General features: G+C 37.8%; 1 protein-coding gene across 1 annotated transcript in view; it reads right to left on the bottom strand.

Moving 5' to 3' along the window:
* Positions 1 to 6,616: 6,616 nt before the first annotated feature.
* LOC126091935 (exosome complex component RRP41) overlaps positions 6,617 to 15,428 on the bottom strand; it is a 42,068-nt gene continuing 33,256 nt past the window's right edge. Inside the window, exons 3-4 of the mRNA XM_049907257.1 lie at positions 10,911 to 11,120; positions 6,617 to 6,914 (exon numbers count right to left, since the gene is read on the bottom strand). Coding sequence (XP_049763214.1) covers positions 6,738 to 6,914; positions 10,911 to 11,120 — 387 coding nt within the window. The 3' untranslated portion in view covers positions 6,617 to 6,737. The remainder of the gene's footprint in view (positions 6,915 to 10,910; positions 11,121 to 15,428) is intronic.

Genomic DNA, 15,428 nt, shown 5'->3' with positions numbered 1-15,428 from the left:
TACCCCTGCTACTTTCAGATTTCCAAATGCATATTCCAATCAAAATCGTCAAAAGCTTTCTCTGAAGCTATAAATGTTAAAAATGTAGGTAAGCCTTTTTTCTATTTGTCTTCTAAGATAAGTTGTTGGGACAGTATGGCTTTGTGTCCGTACATTTCTCTGGAACCCAAACTAATAATCCTGGAGACTAGTTTTTTCATTCTTCTGTAAATAATTCACATCAATAATTTGCAACTACAACTTGTTACACTGGCAATTCCATAATATTCACACCTCTCAGCACCTGTCTTCTTCAGAATAGGAACTACTACATCCTTCCTGATGTCTGAGGGTATTGCATCTATCTCCGATTATCCTGCATTCAAGTGGAATAGTTTTGTCATGGCTGGCTCCCCCAAGGACATCAATAATTCTGTGAGAATGTCATCTAATATAGGGGACTTACAGAGCTCTGTTAAATCATTCTCGCAATATCACATCCACCAGCTCATATTGATCCACTTCCTCTTCCCTTTCTATAATATAATCTCTTGTATACTTAGCTCTTACATACATTCCTCCCAGCTTTCCCCCTGTTGCTTAGTATTGGATAGCCATCCGAGCATTTGATACTCGATACAGTACTTCTATTTTCTCCAAAGATGTCTCTAACTCTCTTGTAGACAGCATCTATATTTCTCATAGCCAATCATGCTGCTGCAGCCTTCCATTGCTCATCTAGTCATTCCTGCTTTGTCAGTTTGCACTACCTTCCAATTTCAGGTTTTCATTTACAGTAAATGAATTCTTTTCTTGCATACGTTGTTTTCCATTGTATGTTCTTAAATACACTGACCTGCTTAATGCAGGGGGGGGGGGGGGGGCTGAGAAATATTGCAACAAATACCATAATTGCAACACAGCATAGGTGGGTGTCTAGAATGTGCTCGTATTTCAGATGTAAGGCCAAAGGCAAGCACAGCACTCCTGATCACTGGACAGTAAAATGGGTAAAATGACAATGCACTGGACAAACAGACCCCTTTCTGCTCAATGAGAAAACAGAGGTGGTATTGATAAAACTGTAATTTAATAAACCCAAAACATTATGATCAACTACTTAAGAGCGTTGTTTGTAACACACTACAGCAGTGATTCTGCACAGTTTGAATTCCTTGAGTCCTTGGTAGGTTTCAGCTGGTGTGTGGAACCAGGTGTGTGTGCTCTGATCATGCAATGCCCATAAATTAAGGGCTGGTGGTTTGTGGGTGCAGAGTGGGTACCCGATAGCATCCTCTGATCGTGCAATGCCCATAAATTAAGGGCTGGTGGTTTGTGGGTGCAGAGTGGGTACCCGATAGCATCACAGATTAGGTGAATTTTGTGGCCAAAATATCAAAGCGGTTTCACAATCATACTCCTCAGACCACTGTAGCATGATTCTGCTCTTGTGGAAGGGACAGTTGTCCTACTGGAAGATGCAATCACCATCGGCGAAATCATTGAACACGAAGGGATTCAGTTGGTCCACAATAATGTTCAGGTAATCTACAGCTGTTGTCATGGTGCCTTTGGTTACTACCCTAGGTCCCACAGAAGCCCAGGGAATGTCCCCACCCTCACTGGTCTGCATCTGTGGCAAGGTGCGGGCTTCGAGCACTCACTCACTTGAATGCTGGCATATCCACAATCTTGCTGATACCAATCCCTTGCAAACGTAACTGACAATGATGTTGGATCAACATGAAAACAAGTAGAAATTCTCTCTCGCAGAGCCCCGTGTTCAACAATGTGTGCTGAACTGTGTCCTCTGAAACACTTGTGCCTCAGCATTGAACACTGTTGTTAGACATGCCACAGTTTGCCACTTTACAGAGTGGCCATTCCCCTGACTTTCCCATTCTTTAATGGGGCACAAGCATGCCACTTCTTGTCACCTGCTTGTTGTTTCACTGACATTCATCCACTTTGCATGGATACTCAAAACAGTAACACGCAAACTGCTAACCATCTTCATGTTTCTGAGATGCTCATTCCCAGGTGCTGGCTCATACCAGTCTGCTCTTTGTTAAAATTGCATATGTCAGTAAATTTCCCCATTTGTGGTCCATATCATTGCTGTAACAGTTTCTATTCATTTCTGTTTCACTTGCACACTTTTCTTGCCATGTCAATGTGCCCACAAATTGCCCACGTGGCATTGAGTCTCAGGTGTACAGTCATCATATAGCACAGGATCAGAAGCTTGTATGGAAAAAAGTGTGACAGCCCAGTTTAGTAAGTTATTTAATTAGTTGCTTGCGTGCCTAGTGGATCAGATATGTGACCTCTTGCTATGATATGAAATGAGTCAGTTTTACAATCACAGTACATCATCTCTATCGAAAATATCGCAACTTGCTCACCACTTATATTATTGCTTCTTTTTATTGTATTTTTTATTTACCTGGAGAGTGCATTTTATGCTGAAGTAAACACACACACACACACACACACACACACACACACACAGTTTCAGTTTGTGCTTTGCCATAATTTTAATATTCAATAACTAACTGATGATGTGCCGATCTTGTTACGCTACAGCACGGTCTCCGAGACCTCTGTATTGTAGTCGTCGTACAAGCATCAATATTATATGTTATTTAATTTTGCATTTTTAACTATTTCAAATGAATACATAAAAACTAAAAGGAATATTAATTTATTTATAAAGTATGTTTTTGGAAACAAAATTTGTTTATATTACAAATCATTCTTTGAAATGTTAAATTAGAAGAAATTCTGAGTAATATAACATATAAATCAGATATTTTGATCATACAATTAAAAAATTGCACTAGCACACCATTAGCTGCAGTTTTTGCATTCAAATGGAGCACACTGTAGACAAATAGGCTTTTTGCTTGTTTTACAGGTATAAGCAGTTTTTCTCTTCAGTTTTGATAAGCAGGTGTAGCATGTTTATCTCTTTTTGCCTCATTTTTCAAGGGCTGGAGCTTGTTCTTAAGATTTGTTGGGTCCAAGAACTCGGGTGACTGTCGCTCTTAGTTTCCATGGCAACCTGTTGTTTACAGCACACCAATGCACCTGAGGCAATGCTAAAGTATGTCCTAATATTTTTAGAAAAATTCCTCTTTCTGTTGGCTTGGTAAATTGAGTGTTGTACAGCACATATGCATTTACTCCATTCAATCTAAAATTCTATAAAAAATTGCCAATGGCCGACTTGTAGAGTAAATTGCGCATTTCTTGTGCAGCTCATCTACAACCCCCCCCCCCCCCCATTTGGAGTTATAATAGGCAATAATTTCAGGCTTAAGTGTATGCCTGCCTGCCTCATCAGAACGGAACCGCGCACTGACAAATTGTCAGCAATAACACTGTAACGAGAACCGTAAACTGGTTCACATAAGCAGACTGAGTTGGTAACAAAAATTTCTTTTCTTCTGATGATAAATTTTGGTCACTGGAACCTTTTCCACAATAAATGTACCCACTGTAGAAGTGATTGGTTTTACTATCGCTCTCATACTCATAATTTTGATGCTGTATTTGGCAGGTTTTTGTGACACTTAGGCAACAAAATAAGAACAGCCTCGAAAATGCACCAACATTTCATCTACAGTAACACTTTCTTCAAAATTGTACAGGCTTTTGGACTTAGAAATAAATTTTTCAAATATACGCACTACAGCTGCAAGCTTATCACTTAATACGTTTTCACTCATCTTCTGCATTGATGTATTGTAAGCAGTGCAGTAGCATCTGATCACTGCCGAATAGAACAACATACCAAAAGATACTCTCAGCTACCGAGTCTAATTCAGTGAGTTCAAGGCGATTTTCATTTGAGATTTTATTTTTATAAGCAACTACTTTTTTTATTTGTTCATTTTAAAATTTCACATCATTTCATTATCCATTAGCTTACACCAAATGAAAAAAGGGTCATGCTTTTCATTTTTGGGCAACTTTGAAGGGGGTAACTTGATGATAATATTATGTGAAGGAGTTATAACTGCTCTGTTCAGTGCATTCTTTGAACACTTGTACCTGTTTTGTCATAAAAACTTCTTGGGGTTATTTCTACAGGATCCAGGTCTACCTCTCATCAGATGATGAAACTTCTGAAACATCCATTTCTGAATGACTGCTGTAATAAATTTCTTCATTTTCAGAATTCTTGGCTCTCTCCTCTACAGTACTTACGTCTGAATTGCAGTCTCACACGCCGTACCTCAGCAGTTAAAGGTTAAATTCTTTACATCACTTATAGGTGCTCAGATTTATTTATGAGTGAATACCATATTTCTGTCTGTGGGATGGGTAGTGAAACTCTTCTCCTAGTATGATATTTATGAACGTTACTGTTATTATAGACTGTAATTCACTATTGACAACAAACTTAATAAGGGGGTAAATGTACTGTGAGACAGTTGTGTAAATGCAACTGTTTATAGAACTGTCTACAAGAGATTCTACAGTGGACATCACATATTACCCTTATTATATGCTCACATATTACCCTTATTATACGCTCTTTTGCAATGAAGACCTTTTCTCCTTAATGATGAGTTACTCAAGAAAATGATAGCACGAGACATCAGTGAATGATCTTCTCACCTCCAAAATCTGATATCATATAACATACAGTTACAGAGCAAAGGAATTTAACATCTATAACATGTGACTTCCAGTTCACATTCTTATCAATTAAAAAAATATAGAAATTCAGAATATTGTTTCTTTTATAGATTTATACTCGTGCATTATTTCTAATGGTGTGGTCACGCTTTGTCCAATACTTAATTGCATTTATTGTGTTTTATTCAAATACTGTGACAGTCCACTTGAAAAGAACCAGTTATAACTTTAAATAAATAAATATCTGTATTTTCAAGTGTTGAAATTACTCCATTTGGCATGATTGTAATACCTGCTGTATGAAATTACTCTTGGATATACAATGACAGATCATTTATGTATAACAAGAAAAACAGTGGAGCCAATTGCAATTACTGCAGTGAACCTTTAGTGAATGTATGAGGGTTGTATTTTAAGTAAGGGCCGTTCGCGCATATAGTCCCATAGCTCGCGCGGACACCTTTACAAGCCACCGCGCGACTTGCCGGCATCCTTCCCGTTCACACTGATGCAAGTTGCAGCTCTGTAGCTGATGTGTATGCATCGCTGTGCTACTTTATAATATTTACGATTATTGAATCGCCCGCCGCGTCTGAGATAAGGTCAGTGATACGTTTTTTGACCGCGAAAAGCCTATCAGCTGCAGAAATTCATCATCAGTTAACAGAAGTTTATGGCTTGAATGCAATGAGTGAAGGTAAAGTGCGTCATTGGGTTAGAGAGTTTAAAAATGGCCGTCAAAACGTCCATGATGAAGAACGCTCAGGCCGGCCCTCTGTGATCACTGATGATTTGGTGGCTGCAGTCGAAACAAAGATTCCTGAGGACAGAAGATTCACAATTTCCACTCTTTCTTTGGAATTTCCACAAGTTTCAAGATTGGTTTTGTACAAAATTGTGTCTGAAAACCTAAACTTTAAGAAACTGTGTTCTCGGTGGGTACCCAGACCCCTCACAGAGGACCACAAAGGGAAGAGATTTGCCATTTCATTGGACTCTTTGATTCGTTACGAGGAAGAAGGGGATGACATGTTGAGTCAAATTGTCACTGGAGATGAAACATGGGTATCCCATATCACTCCCGAAAACAAGCGACAATCGATGGAATGGTGACACACGACCTCACCCGTCAAGGTCAAAGCCAAACAGACGCTGTCAAAGCGCAAGATTATGGCAACTGTGTTCTGGGACCGGCGCGGTGTTTTGCTAGTGGACTTTATGCCATGAGGAATGACAATCAACTCAGATGCCTACTGTGCAACTCTAAAGAAGCTCCACAGAGCAATTCAGAACAAAAGGCGCGGCATGCTGACAAAAGGAGTTTTGCTCCTGCACGATAACGCTAGGCCTCACACCTCTCGAAATACTCGGGATTTGATTGATTCTTTTGGCTGGGAAGTTTTGGACCATGCACCATACAGCTCCGACCTTGCTCCTAGTGATTTTCACCTTTTCCGGCACCTGAAACACCATCTTGGCGGGCAGCGCTTCAATGACGACGATGAAGTGAAAGCAGCCATGAACTCTTGGCTGTCGGAGCAGGCGGCCAAATTCTTTGAAGAGGGAATTAAAAACTTAGTTCTACGGTATGACAAGTGCATAAATAAACAAGGCAACTATGTAGAAAAATAGGTAAAAGTGTGTAGAATCAGAAAATAAAAGTTTTTTTTTTTACAAAAGTATTTGTATCTTTTTTTAAAAATAAAAACGGCCCTTACTTAAAAAACAACCCTCGTATATAGTTCCTAACATAAAATTTAAATGCCTCTCCAGCATAGTGTACAGGATGTAATGGCTTTATTCACCTTGGCACTTCACAACATACAGCATCTATCTCTCTCTCTCTCTCTCTCTCTCTCCCCCCCCCCCCCTTCCCCCCACTTTTTGTACATGTATAATGATCAGATAGTTGCAGTTATCAAGGAAGACAGGGGAAGGATCTCATTCACAACAGGTTTGGAATTGCAAGAATCTTATCACAAAATAAGGGTTGTAGACACAATGAAATGGTTTTATAGTATCAAAATATAGTACTCTCAATACTTGTTGCCACAACATAATTTAGAATCCACAGACAAGTTCAAAGTTATTGTTTTTAAGTAAAAGTGAAATCACAGTTCATTTGCAGACTTCATTCCCCAGTTGGATGCAACACCAGCAGTTTGTACATGTTCAATTACTTGTGCATTCAAAATCCGATGGATTTCACGACATCCCTCCAGTGCACACTCTACCACTTCATGGAAACTGTCAATATGAAACCTCTGCGACATCTCCATTACAGCTATCTGAAATTAAAAAAAACAAGGTGCCGTTACTGAACTACAACAAATAAAAGTGCTAGATATACTGAAAATGGACTACAAACACAAACGGATTATTATTATTATCTTCTTTCCTTTCTCAGACCTTAGGTCTGGTTAAAAATGGAAAGTGACGCGGACCTTGATCAAGCGTGACTTCCTTTTAACTGTATGGTACATGTTACATTGCATTTAGGAACTTTCGGGTAATTGAACATGTATCAATAATTACGGATTTCTGTAACTGTATATATAAGTTTGGATATAGGTGTATTGCATTGATGTACTGGTGGATATTGTGTGGTATGACTCCTGTAGTTGATAGTATAATTGGTATAATGTCAACTTTATCCTGATGCCACATGTCCTTGACTTCCTCAGCCAGTTGGATGTATTTTTCAATTTTTTCTCCTGTTTTCTTTTGTATATTTATTGTATTGGGTATGGATATTTCGATTAGTTGTGTTAATTTCTTCTTTTTATTGGTGAGTATGATGTCAGGTTTGTTATGTGGTGTTGTTTTATCTGTTATAATGGTTCTGTTCCAGTATAATTTGTATTCATCATTCTCCAGTACATTTTGTGGTGCATACTTGTATGTGGGAACATGTTGTTTTATAAGTTTATGTTGTAAGGCAAGCTGTTTATGTATTATTTTTGCTACATTGTCATGTCTTCTGGGGTATTCTGTATTTGCTAGTACTGTACATCCACTTGTGATGTGATCTACTGTTTCTATTTGTTGTTTGCAAAGTCTGCATTTATCTGTTGTGGTGTTGGGATCTTTAATAATATGCTTGCTGTAATATCTGGTGTTTATTGTTTGATCCTGTATTGCAATCATGAATCCTTCCGTCTCACTGTATATATTGCCTTTTCTTAGCCATGTGTTGCATGCGTCTTGATCGATGTGTGGCTGTGTTAGATGATACGGGTGCTTGCCATGTAGTGTTTTCTTTTTCCAATTTACTTTCTTCGTATCTGTTGATGTTATGTGATCTAAAGGGTTGTAGAAGTGGTTATGAAATTGCAGTGGTGTAGCCGATGTATTTATATGCGTGATTGCTTTGTGTATTTTGCTAGTTTCTGCTCGTTACAGAAAGAATTTTCTTAAATTGTCTACCTGTCCATAATGTAGGCTTTTTATGTCGATGAATCCCCTTCCTCCTTCCTTTCTGCTTAATGTGAATCTTTCTGTGATGTATTCTATATTTGTGGCATTGTGAACGTGTAAGTGTACTGAGTGCTTCTAGGTCTGTGTTACTCCATTTCACTACTCCAAATGAGTAGGTCAATATTGGTATAGCATAAGTATTTATAGCTTTTGTCTTGTTTCTTGCTGTCAATTCTGTTTTCAGTATTTTTGTTAGTCTTTGTCTATATTTTTCTTTTAGTTCTTCTTTAATATTTGTATTATCTATTCCTATTTTTTGTCTGTATCCTAGATATTTATAGGCATCTGTTTTTTCCATCGCTTCTATGGAGTCACTGTGGTTATTCAATATGTAATCTTCTTGTTTAGTGTGTTTTCCCTTGACTATGCTATTTTTCTTACACTTGTCTGTTCCAAAAGCCATATTTATATCACTGCTGAATACTTCTGTTATCTTTAGTAATTGGTTGAGTTGTTGATTGGTTGCTGCCAGTAGTTTTAGATCATCCATGTATAGCAAATGTGTGATTTTGTGTGGGTATGTTCCAGTAATATTATATCCATAATTTGTATTATTTAGCATGTTGGATAGTTGGTTCAGAGCAAGACAGAAACAGAAAGGACTTAATGAGTCTCCTTGGTATATTTCACGCTTAATCTGTATTGGCTGTGATGTGATACTATTTGAATTTGTTTGGATATTAAGTGTGGTTTTCCAATTTGTCATTACTATGTTTAGGAACTGTATCAATTTAGGATCTACTTTGTATATTTCCAATATCTGTAGCAACCATGAGTGGGGTACACTATCAAAAGCTTGTTGGTAATCAATGTATGCGTAGTGTAGCGACCTTTGTTTAGTTTTAGCTTGATATGTCACCTCTGTATCTATTATCAGTTGCTCTTTACATCCTCGTGCTCCTTTGCAGCAGCCTTTTTGTTCTTCATTTATAATTTTGTTCTGTTTTGTATGTGTCATTAATTTCTGTGTAATGACTAAAATTAATATTTTGTATATTGTTGGTAGGCATGTTATGGGGCGATATTTTGCTGGGTTTGCTGTGTCTGCTTGATCTTTAGGTTTCAGATAAGTTATTCCATGTGTAAGTGTATCAGGGACTGTGTATGGGTCAGCAATGTAATTGTTATATAATTTAGTTAGATGTGAATGTGTTGAAGTGAACTTCTTTAGCCAGAAATTTGCTATTTTATCATTTCCAGGGGTTTTCCAATTGTGCGTAGAATTAATTGCTCGGGTGACTTCATGTTGCAAAATTATCACTTCAGGCATTTGTGGTGTCATCTTGTATGAGTCTGTTTCTGCTTGTATCCACTGTGCATGCCTGTTATGTTGTACCGGGTTTGACCATATGTTGCTCCACAAGTGTTCCGTGTCTGTTATGTTTGGTGGATTGTCTATTTTAATGTGTGTGTTATCTATTGTTTGGTAAAATCTCTTTTGGTTTGTGTTGAATGTTTGGTTTTGTTTCCTTCTATTTTCACTTTTTTTGTATCTTCTAAGTCGTTTGGCCAATGCTTGTAATTTCTGCTTCTTTTCATCTAATTGCTCTATTGCTTCTTGTTGTGAGATTTTACCTAACCTTTTTCGTTTTTTGTCTGATATTTCATTTCTTATAAATTGTGTTAGCTGTCCGATGTCTTTTCTCAGTTTTTCTATTCTGATCTGTAGCCTGTGTTGCCATGCTGGTTTTGTGGGTTTCTTCTGTGTGTTGGTTGGTTCTGATCTCTGCCTAGTGTGTATATTTAGTGTAGTGAGTGTTCCTACATAAACCAGTAGTTGTAACTCTTCCATAGTTGTGTTTTCATTTATTTTGTTGTGTATGATTGTGTTGATAGTTGTTATTGTTGTTTCGACTTGTGGGTTATTTGGTGGTCTATGCAAGAATGGTCTTATGTCTTTATTTGTGTCTTTGTATTCTATATATGTCAGCTGAAATTTTTCTTCTATATCTAACATGTGTGTCACTTCGTGTTCTATTTGTGCTTGTTCTGGTGGCTGTCTTAAGCTGTCGTTTTCTTCTGATTGTTTAATTGACGCGTTTTGTTCTTTGTTTGTTTTCTCTGGGATGTTTGAGTCCGTTACTGTATTTTCTTCTTCTTCTTCTGATTGCACATTATTTTGTTCTAGTATTTATTGTTTGATGTTTTCTAATTCTGACTGGGGTATCCTGTTATTTTTTATTATTACACGGATCTGATCAGCTAGTCATTGTTCTGTTAAAAATTTGCTCATTATTATTATTATTATTATTATTATTATTATTACTATTATTACTGAAAATGAGGATATCTACCAAAACAGGTCTATACAGAAAATATCAGAAGTAATGGCAAAGCCAAGGTTAATCTCCTTTGGGCATCTCTAACAAATGAATGAAAACATGCTAATGAAACAAATAATATTGTATTTCTAGAGAAAGAAGTCCACAACACCACATATTATAGAGATCAGAAAAGGACTGAAAAGATCAACATCAGGGAACTGGAAATAACAGAAAGAATAAAATATTAAATTTAGGAGGCTTACAAGGCAGAAAATGTAAAGACTAAGGAAATACATGAAAAAAAGAAAAGACAATGTGTGGAGAAGATGAAGGAGTATTGCAAAACAAAGGAAACAGCAAAGAAATAAAGAAGAACTGAAAATGCTACACGATACCAGTTGGACAATACGAAGATAAAATAAATAAATACTGCTGTTTTTCATGAATGCTTATTTCACTGGCAACAAAATTTAACTATAGAATGGAAACTTTTCTTCCTTTTCAAGAATGCAATACTCAGAATATGAAAGCAAAGACTTTTACCTGGCCAGATATTGGCAAAGCTGCAATTGTAAGATTACATCCACCAGAAATTTCTTCCACGTGGCTTATGTCAACCATTGGTTTATTGTTACTCGCTAGAGTGGCTGAGCAAGATATCATGTACTCCTTCATGGGAATACCAGCATCAATTAATGCAAGAGTAGCTGCATTAACACAAACACAGTAGTTTCCACCGTCAGCCTGCAGAACCTGAAAAATGAATACTTATAGAAAACATTAAAATAGCAGAAACTCCTGGATGCAAACAATCCATAAAAATGAGGACAGGCAAAGCTAACTGATGTTTGGTGCACAGTCACACGTAACAGCACAGATGTGATTAATTTTTGCATGAATACTCGTTTTCCTGTGCTCTCTCTCTCTCTCTCTCTCTCTCTCTCTCTCTCTCTCTCTCTCTCTCTCTCACACACACACACACACACACACACACACACACACACACGTGCGCAGAACCCCTAGTTGTGTAGTCACAGATGATGAAGCCTGGATTTTAGAATGTGAACCTGAGACAAAGCAGCAAAGTGAGGAGTGGCACACTGAGACATCTCCTCGACTGAACAAATGAGCAAATCACAGATTAAAAAAACGCTGATTTGAAATTTCCTGGCAGATTAAAACTGTGTGCCGGACCGAGACTCAAACTCGGGACCTTTGCCCGTGAGGAGGGGGCGTGAGTCGTGCTTGGGTAGCTCAGTTGGTAGAGCAATTGCCCGCAAAAGGCAAAGGTCCCGAGTTCGAGTCTCAGTCCGCCACACAGTTTTAATCTGCCAGGAAGTTTCATATCAGCGCACACTCTGCTGCAGAGTGAAAATCTCATTCTGGAAACACTGATTTGGTTTTTTGACAATAGTGATATCGTACATACAGAATCTATTCCTCCAGGACAAACTGTCAACCAAATGTTTTACAAAGATGTCCCTGAAAGGCTTAGGAAAAGTGAGACTGATAACACCCATGTTACCTCAAAAAGGCATTCCTGTTGTTGCACAGCCCCTATTCACCTTTGTTAAAATTACATCATTTTGGAAGTCTGTGGATAAATGCTGGGGTAAAAATTACAGGTGCTGAATTTTACTAGTATACTAGTGTCATAAGTCCCTTAAAAACCACGCAAAGCCACTGAGCTGACTACACAGTGTTTACCCCTAATGGCATCTGTGTAATCCAGTCCTTCATAGAAGTGAAACTGGAATACACTAGCAGCATAAATGCGCAGTATATGTAACGCACCAGTGTGTTCATCAATGTGGGACAACGTTCTCACTCATATGAGTACACAATAATCTGCACCTTGTTCTACAGGTAAACTGACTGAGTATGAGCTAATATAGGGTTGGTCAGAGTGGACGTCTGACACCAACTCCAACCTGCATCAACATTCACTGCAGATGCTTAGAAGTGGTCCTGTTTTGAGTGTATTTTCTGGGCAAGTTTCTGAGGCTATGTATAGCACACAGAGCCTAATTTATAGGTACAATCTGGAAAGACCAAGGCCCTCTAAAATTAAAAAATGAGGCTATGTTGGAGAAGTTGTCTGACTAATGCATTGCTTTTCAAGATGATTATTTTCAGAGAAGTGCATTACCTCAGAGCCCATGTTATCTTTGTCAAGTGACAAACTTTTTAGATAACCATTTCAATCTTACAAAGCCATTGAGGTGACAGAAAAGCATTTGTCGATTGAGCAAGTCATTTCCATACCTCAACCAAAATATTACCGTAGGCACTACAATCTTAATCCATTGAGCGTCAGTGGTTCCGCCACAATCCACTATTTCATGCTTTTCGTTTCTAAGTACAAGTGCCTGAAGGATGAAATCACCGATGTTGCAAAAGCTCTGAATCATGGGTCAGAGTGTTAAGAAGGGTATGTGAATGGCTGGTTGCAAAAAATGGAGAACATTCTTGTCTCCTGTAGCATTGCATTGATGCTCCAGTCGTATCACAAGTTGTAGCATGTTTTGTTGTTCAGAAAATGTGCAGCAGCAATTGTCAATTTTTGGACAAAACATGCATGGTTACTTCTTTGTCTGCAAATGATTTCACTGTACATGCAGCTTCCAATACCACTTCTTGCAGAGCATGTAGATTATCAGCAACAGATACATCAGAGAGGGTGTGTGAGTAATCAAATGTATATATGTAATTCTGAGCTTTCTGAAATGGAAAAGAAGGGAACTTCATAATTTAGAAACCAGATCTTAAGTTTCCCTGTACTTGCCTACCATAAAAAAAAAAAACAACCTAGAAGTGAGTAGTTATTTTATATTTTAGGTTTTTGCCAGGTGAGCTGATAATAATGTGAGCGATTATGATGAACTCACCCGGTTAGGAAACTTAGAAAATTGACATAGTTCAACTTGTCAGGAAAGAAAACTAAATCATTTTAAGATGATGCACATTAGCCACAAGATACTGTTGGCAAACAGCTGCATTTCTGGGCGTTTTGTAACAATGTTGAGGCAAAACATTAAATGCACAAATAATAAATTAAGTGTTGTGGGGGAAATACATGTAGAAGAATAAATGTGACTTTTAAGCTAAGAATTTTATCAAGGTATTGCAAAGTCCAGGACGGGAAAAAATAAAACTCAGGATAAGGATCCGGTCAACTGCAGCTTATGGACACTTTGCACAGACACCCATACTACAATATTAAAAACATAAATATCACTCACAGATTACGCCTTAGACCTGTTCCGACTGCTGCTTACAAGGCACTGTGAGGAGCAATCTATGATTGTGGGATGTGTTCAGCTAGTTGATAATGCTTCCAGCCATTATCACCAGTAGATAAAACGCAATGGTCCCACTATGCTGCTTTATTCAAGCAGCTCCTCATTTGGTCCCACAAGGCTGAGTGGTCCCCATTCTAGACCTCCCTAACTCAGATCAACTCTGACAAGACACCAGGAATCGAACCTGGATCCTTCTGCACCGAAGGGAGCAATGCTAACAGTTTGGCTATGGAGGCAGTTGAACAGTATATTCTGTCACTTATAAAAGTCCAGTCTTCTTGCAACAAGAGATCAGATGGCAAAAAACTTACACAACAACAACCTGCAAAAAATCATGTGACGTTCCTAGCCACATAATATCTGCAGTAATGTACCACATTCTTTGCTATTAGCCAGAGCTAGTATCTCTTGCTCTAAGTGAAACACTTCCTTGCGATGGTATAATGAAAATATGCTGCTTATGTATGTGGGTTGTTACTTTTGTATGAGGGTTGTTGCAATGGGGCATACAACTTGCTGCCTCAGTTGTGTATATGCCACAATGGACAGAACAGGAGCATACTGCAACTGAAATGCAAACCAATATCAAGACAAATCAATGCTCAGATGATTCGGGCCCAGCCTCAAGTCATACAAAGTCCAAGGAAAAAGGAATGGCTGAAAGGAAGTTTTGTTAAATTAAGAGAGAGTGAATCAAAGTTTTCTTTACAGATTTTGCATTTAAGCTTAATATGTTTTGTGCACACATGTGCATGCAGATGTGCAGGTGAAGTATTTAACAATTAAAGGGACCACCAGCAAAGTTCTGAGACAAAAGTAGAGGGGTAAGAAGAAAAATCAAAGAGTGAAGAAGAGTTGAGGAAAGGAAGATGTAGTAGGTGAAATAAGGTGGAGTAGAAATGTTTTAGGAGTGTGAAGCTAGCATGGGGGCAGGAGCAAAAGATATCTAACAGGGAAAGCTGACACTGACTTTGGGGGCATCAAACAAGGAGAGGTCCCCAGCAGTAGGACTGATTGTTTGAAACCATTTGCCAGTAATAAGACGGCAGGGGAGGGAGAGGGGGAGGGGGAGGGGGGGAATAAGACGGAATTTCATGTGATGCCCTATAGCATTAGAAAAGAAATGTTACAAGGACTCATAGCATAGTGGAATGGTTGTAGTACATGCCTCATATGCAGGAGGTTGTAGGTTTAAATCTCATCAGGTGCTACAATTTTTTTTATTTTTTAATCTTAATCAAAATTACTTAAGTCATTTTTTATTCAGTTAATGGGTTTAAATGTGCATTTTTAATTTTTATTCCTTTTTATGTCATTTTAATGACATAAAATTTATCTATCACAATATCCAAACATTTGGGAATGCCAATGTATCAGTTAAAAACCAAAAGATGAAAATCTATTTATATAAGCATTTGGTGTCAAAAACATAATTTTCCTCACAAGATGTATGTTTTCTTGGATGGCAATCACCATACAAACATTTAAAACAAATTCTTATTGCACTATGGAAAAAATAATGCAGATGAAGATTTAAATGAAAGAACGGATTATAAGCAAAACTAAATTCAAGCCAAATGGGGAACAGAAATAATTAATAATAAATGCAATAACATTGTTGAAAATATAGGATGATGAAACAGAAGAAATTAAATCGATGTTAATGAATGGGATTAACTAAAATCACATGGACAAAGATTCTATGTGCAGAAAGAATTGTAGGAAGAAAAACTGAGAGCAACTGAAAAATACAATGATA

This window comes from Schistocerca cancellata, chromosome 7 (assembly GCF_023864275.1).
Source record: "Schistocerca cancellata isolate TAMUIC-IGC-003103 chromosome 7, iqSchCanc2.1, whole genome shotgun sequence".
NCBI classification, from domain to species: Eukaryota; Metazoa; Arthropoda; class Insecta; order Orthoptera; family Acrididae; genus Schistocerca; species Schistocerca cancellata.
The sequence above is the reverse complement of the archived record's forward strand: the minus strand, read 5'-3'. Positions and strand labels throughout refer to the sequence as shown.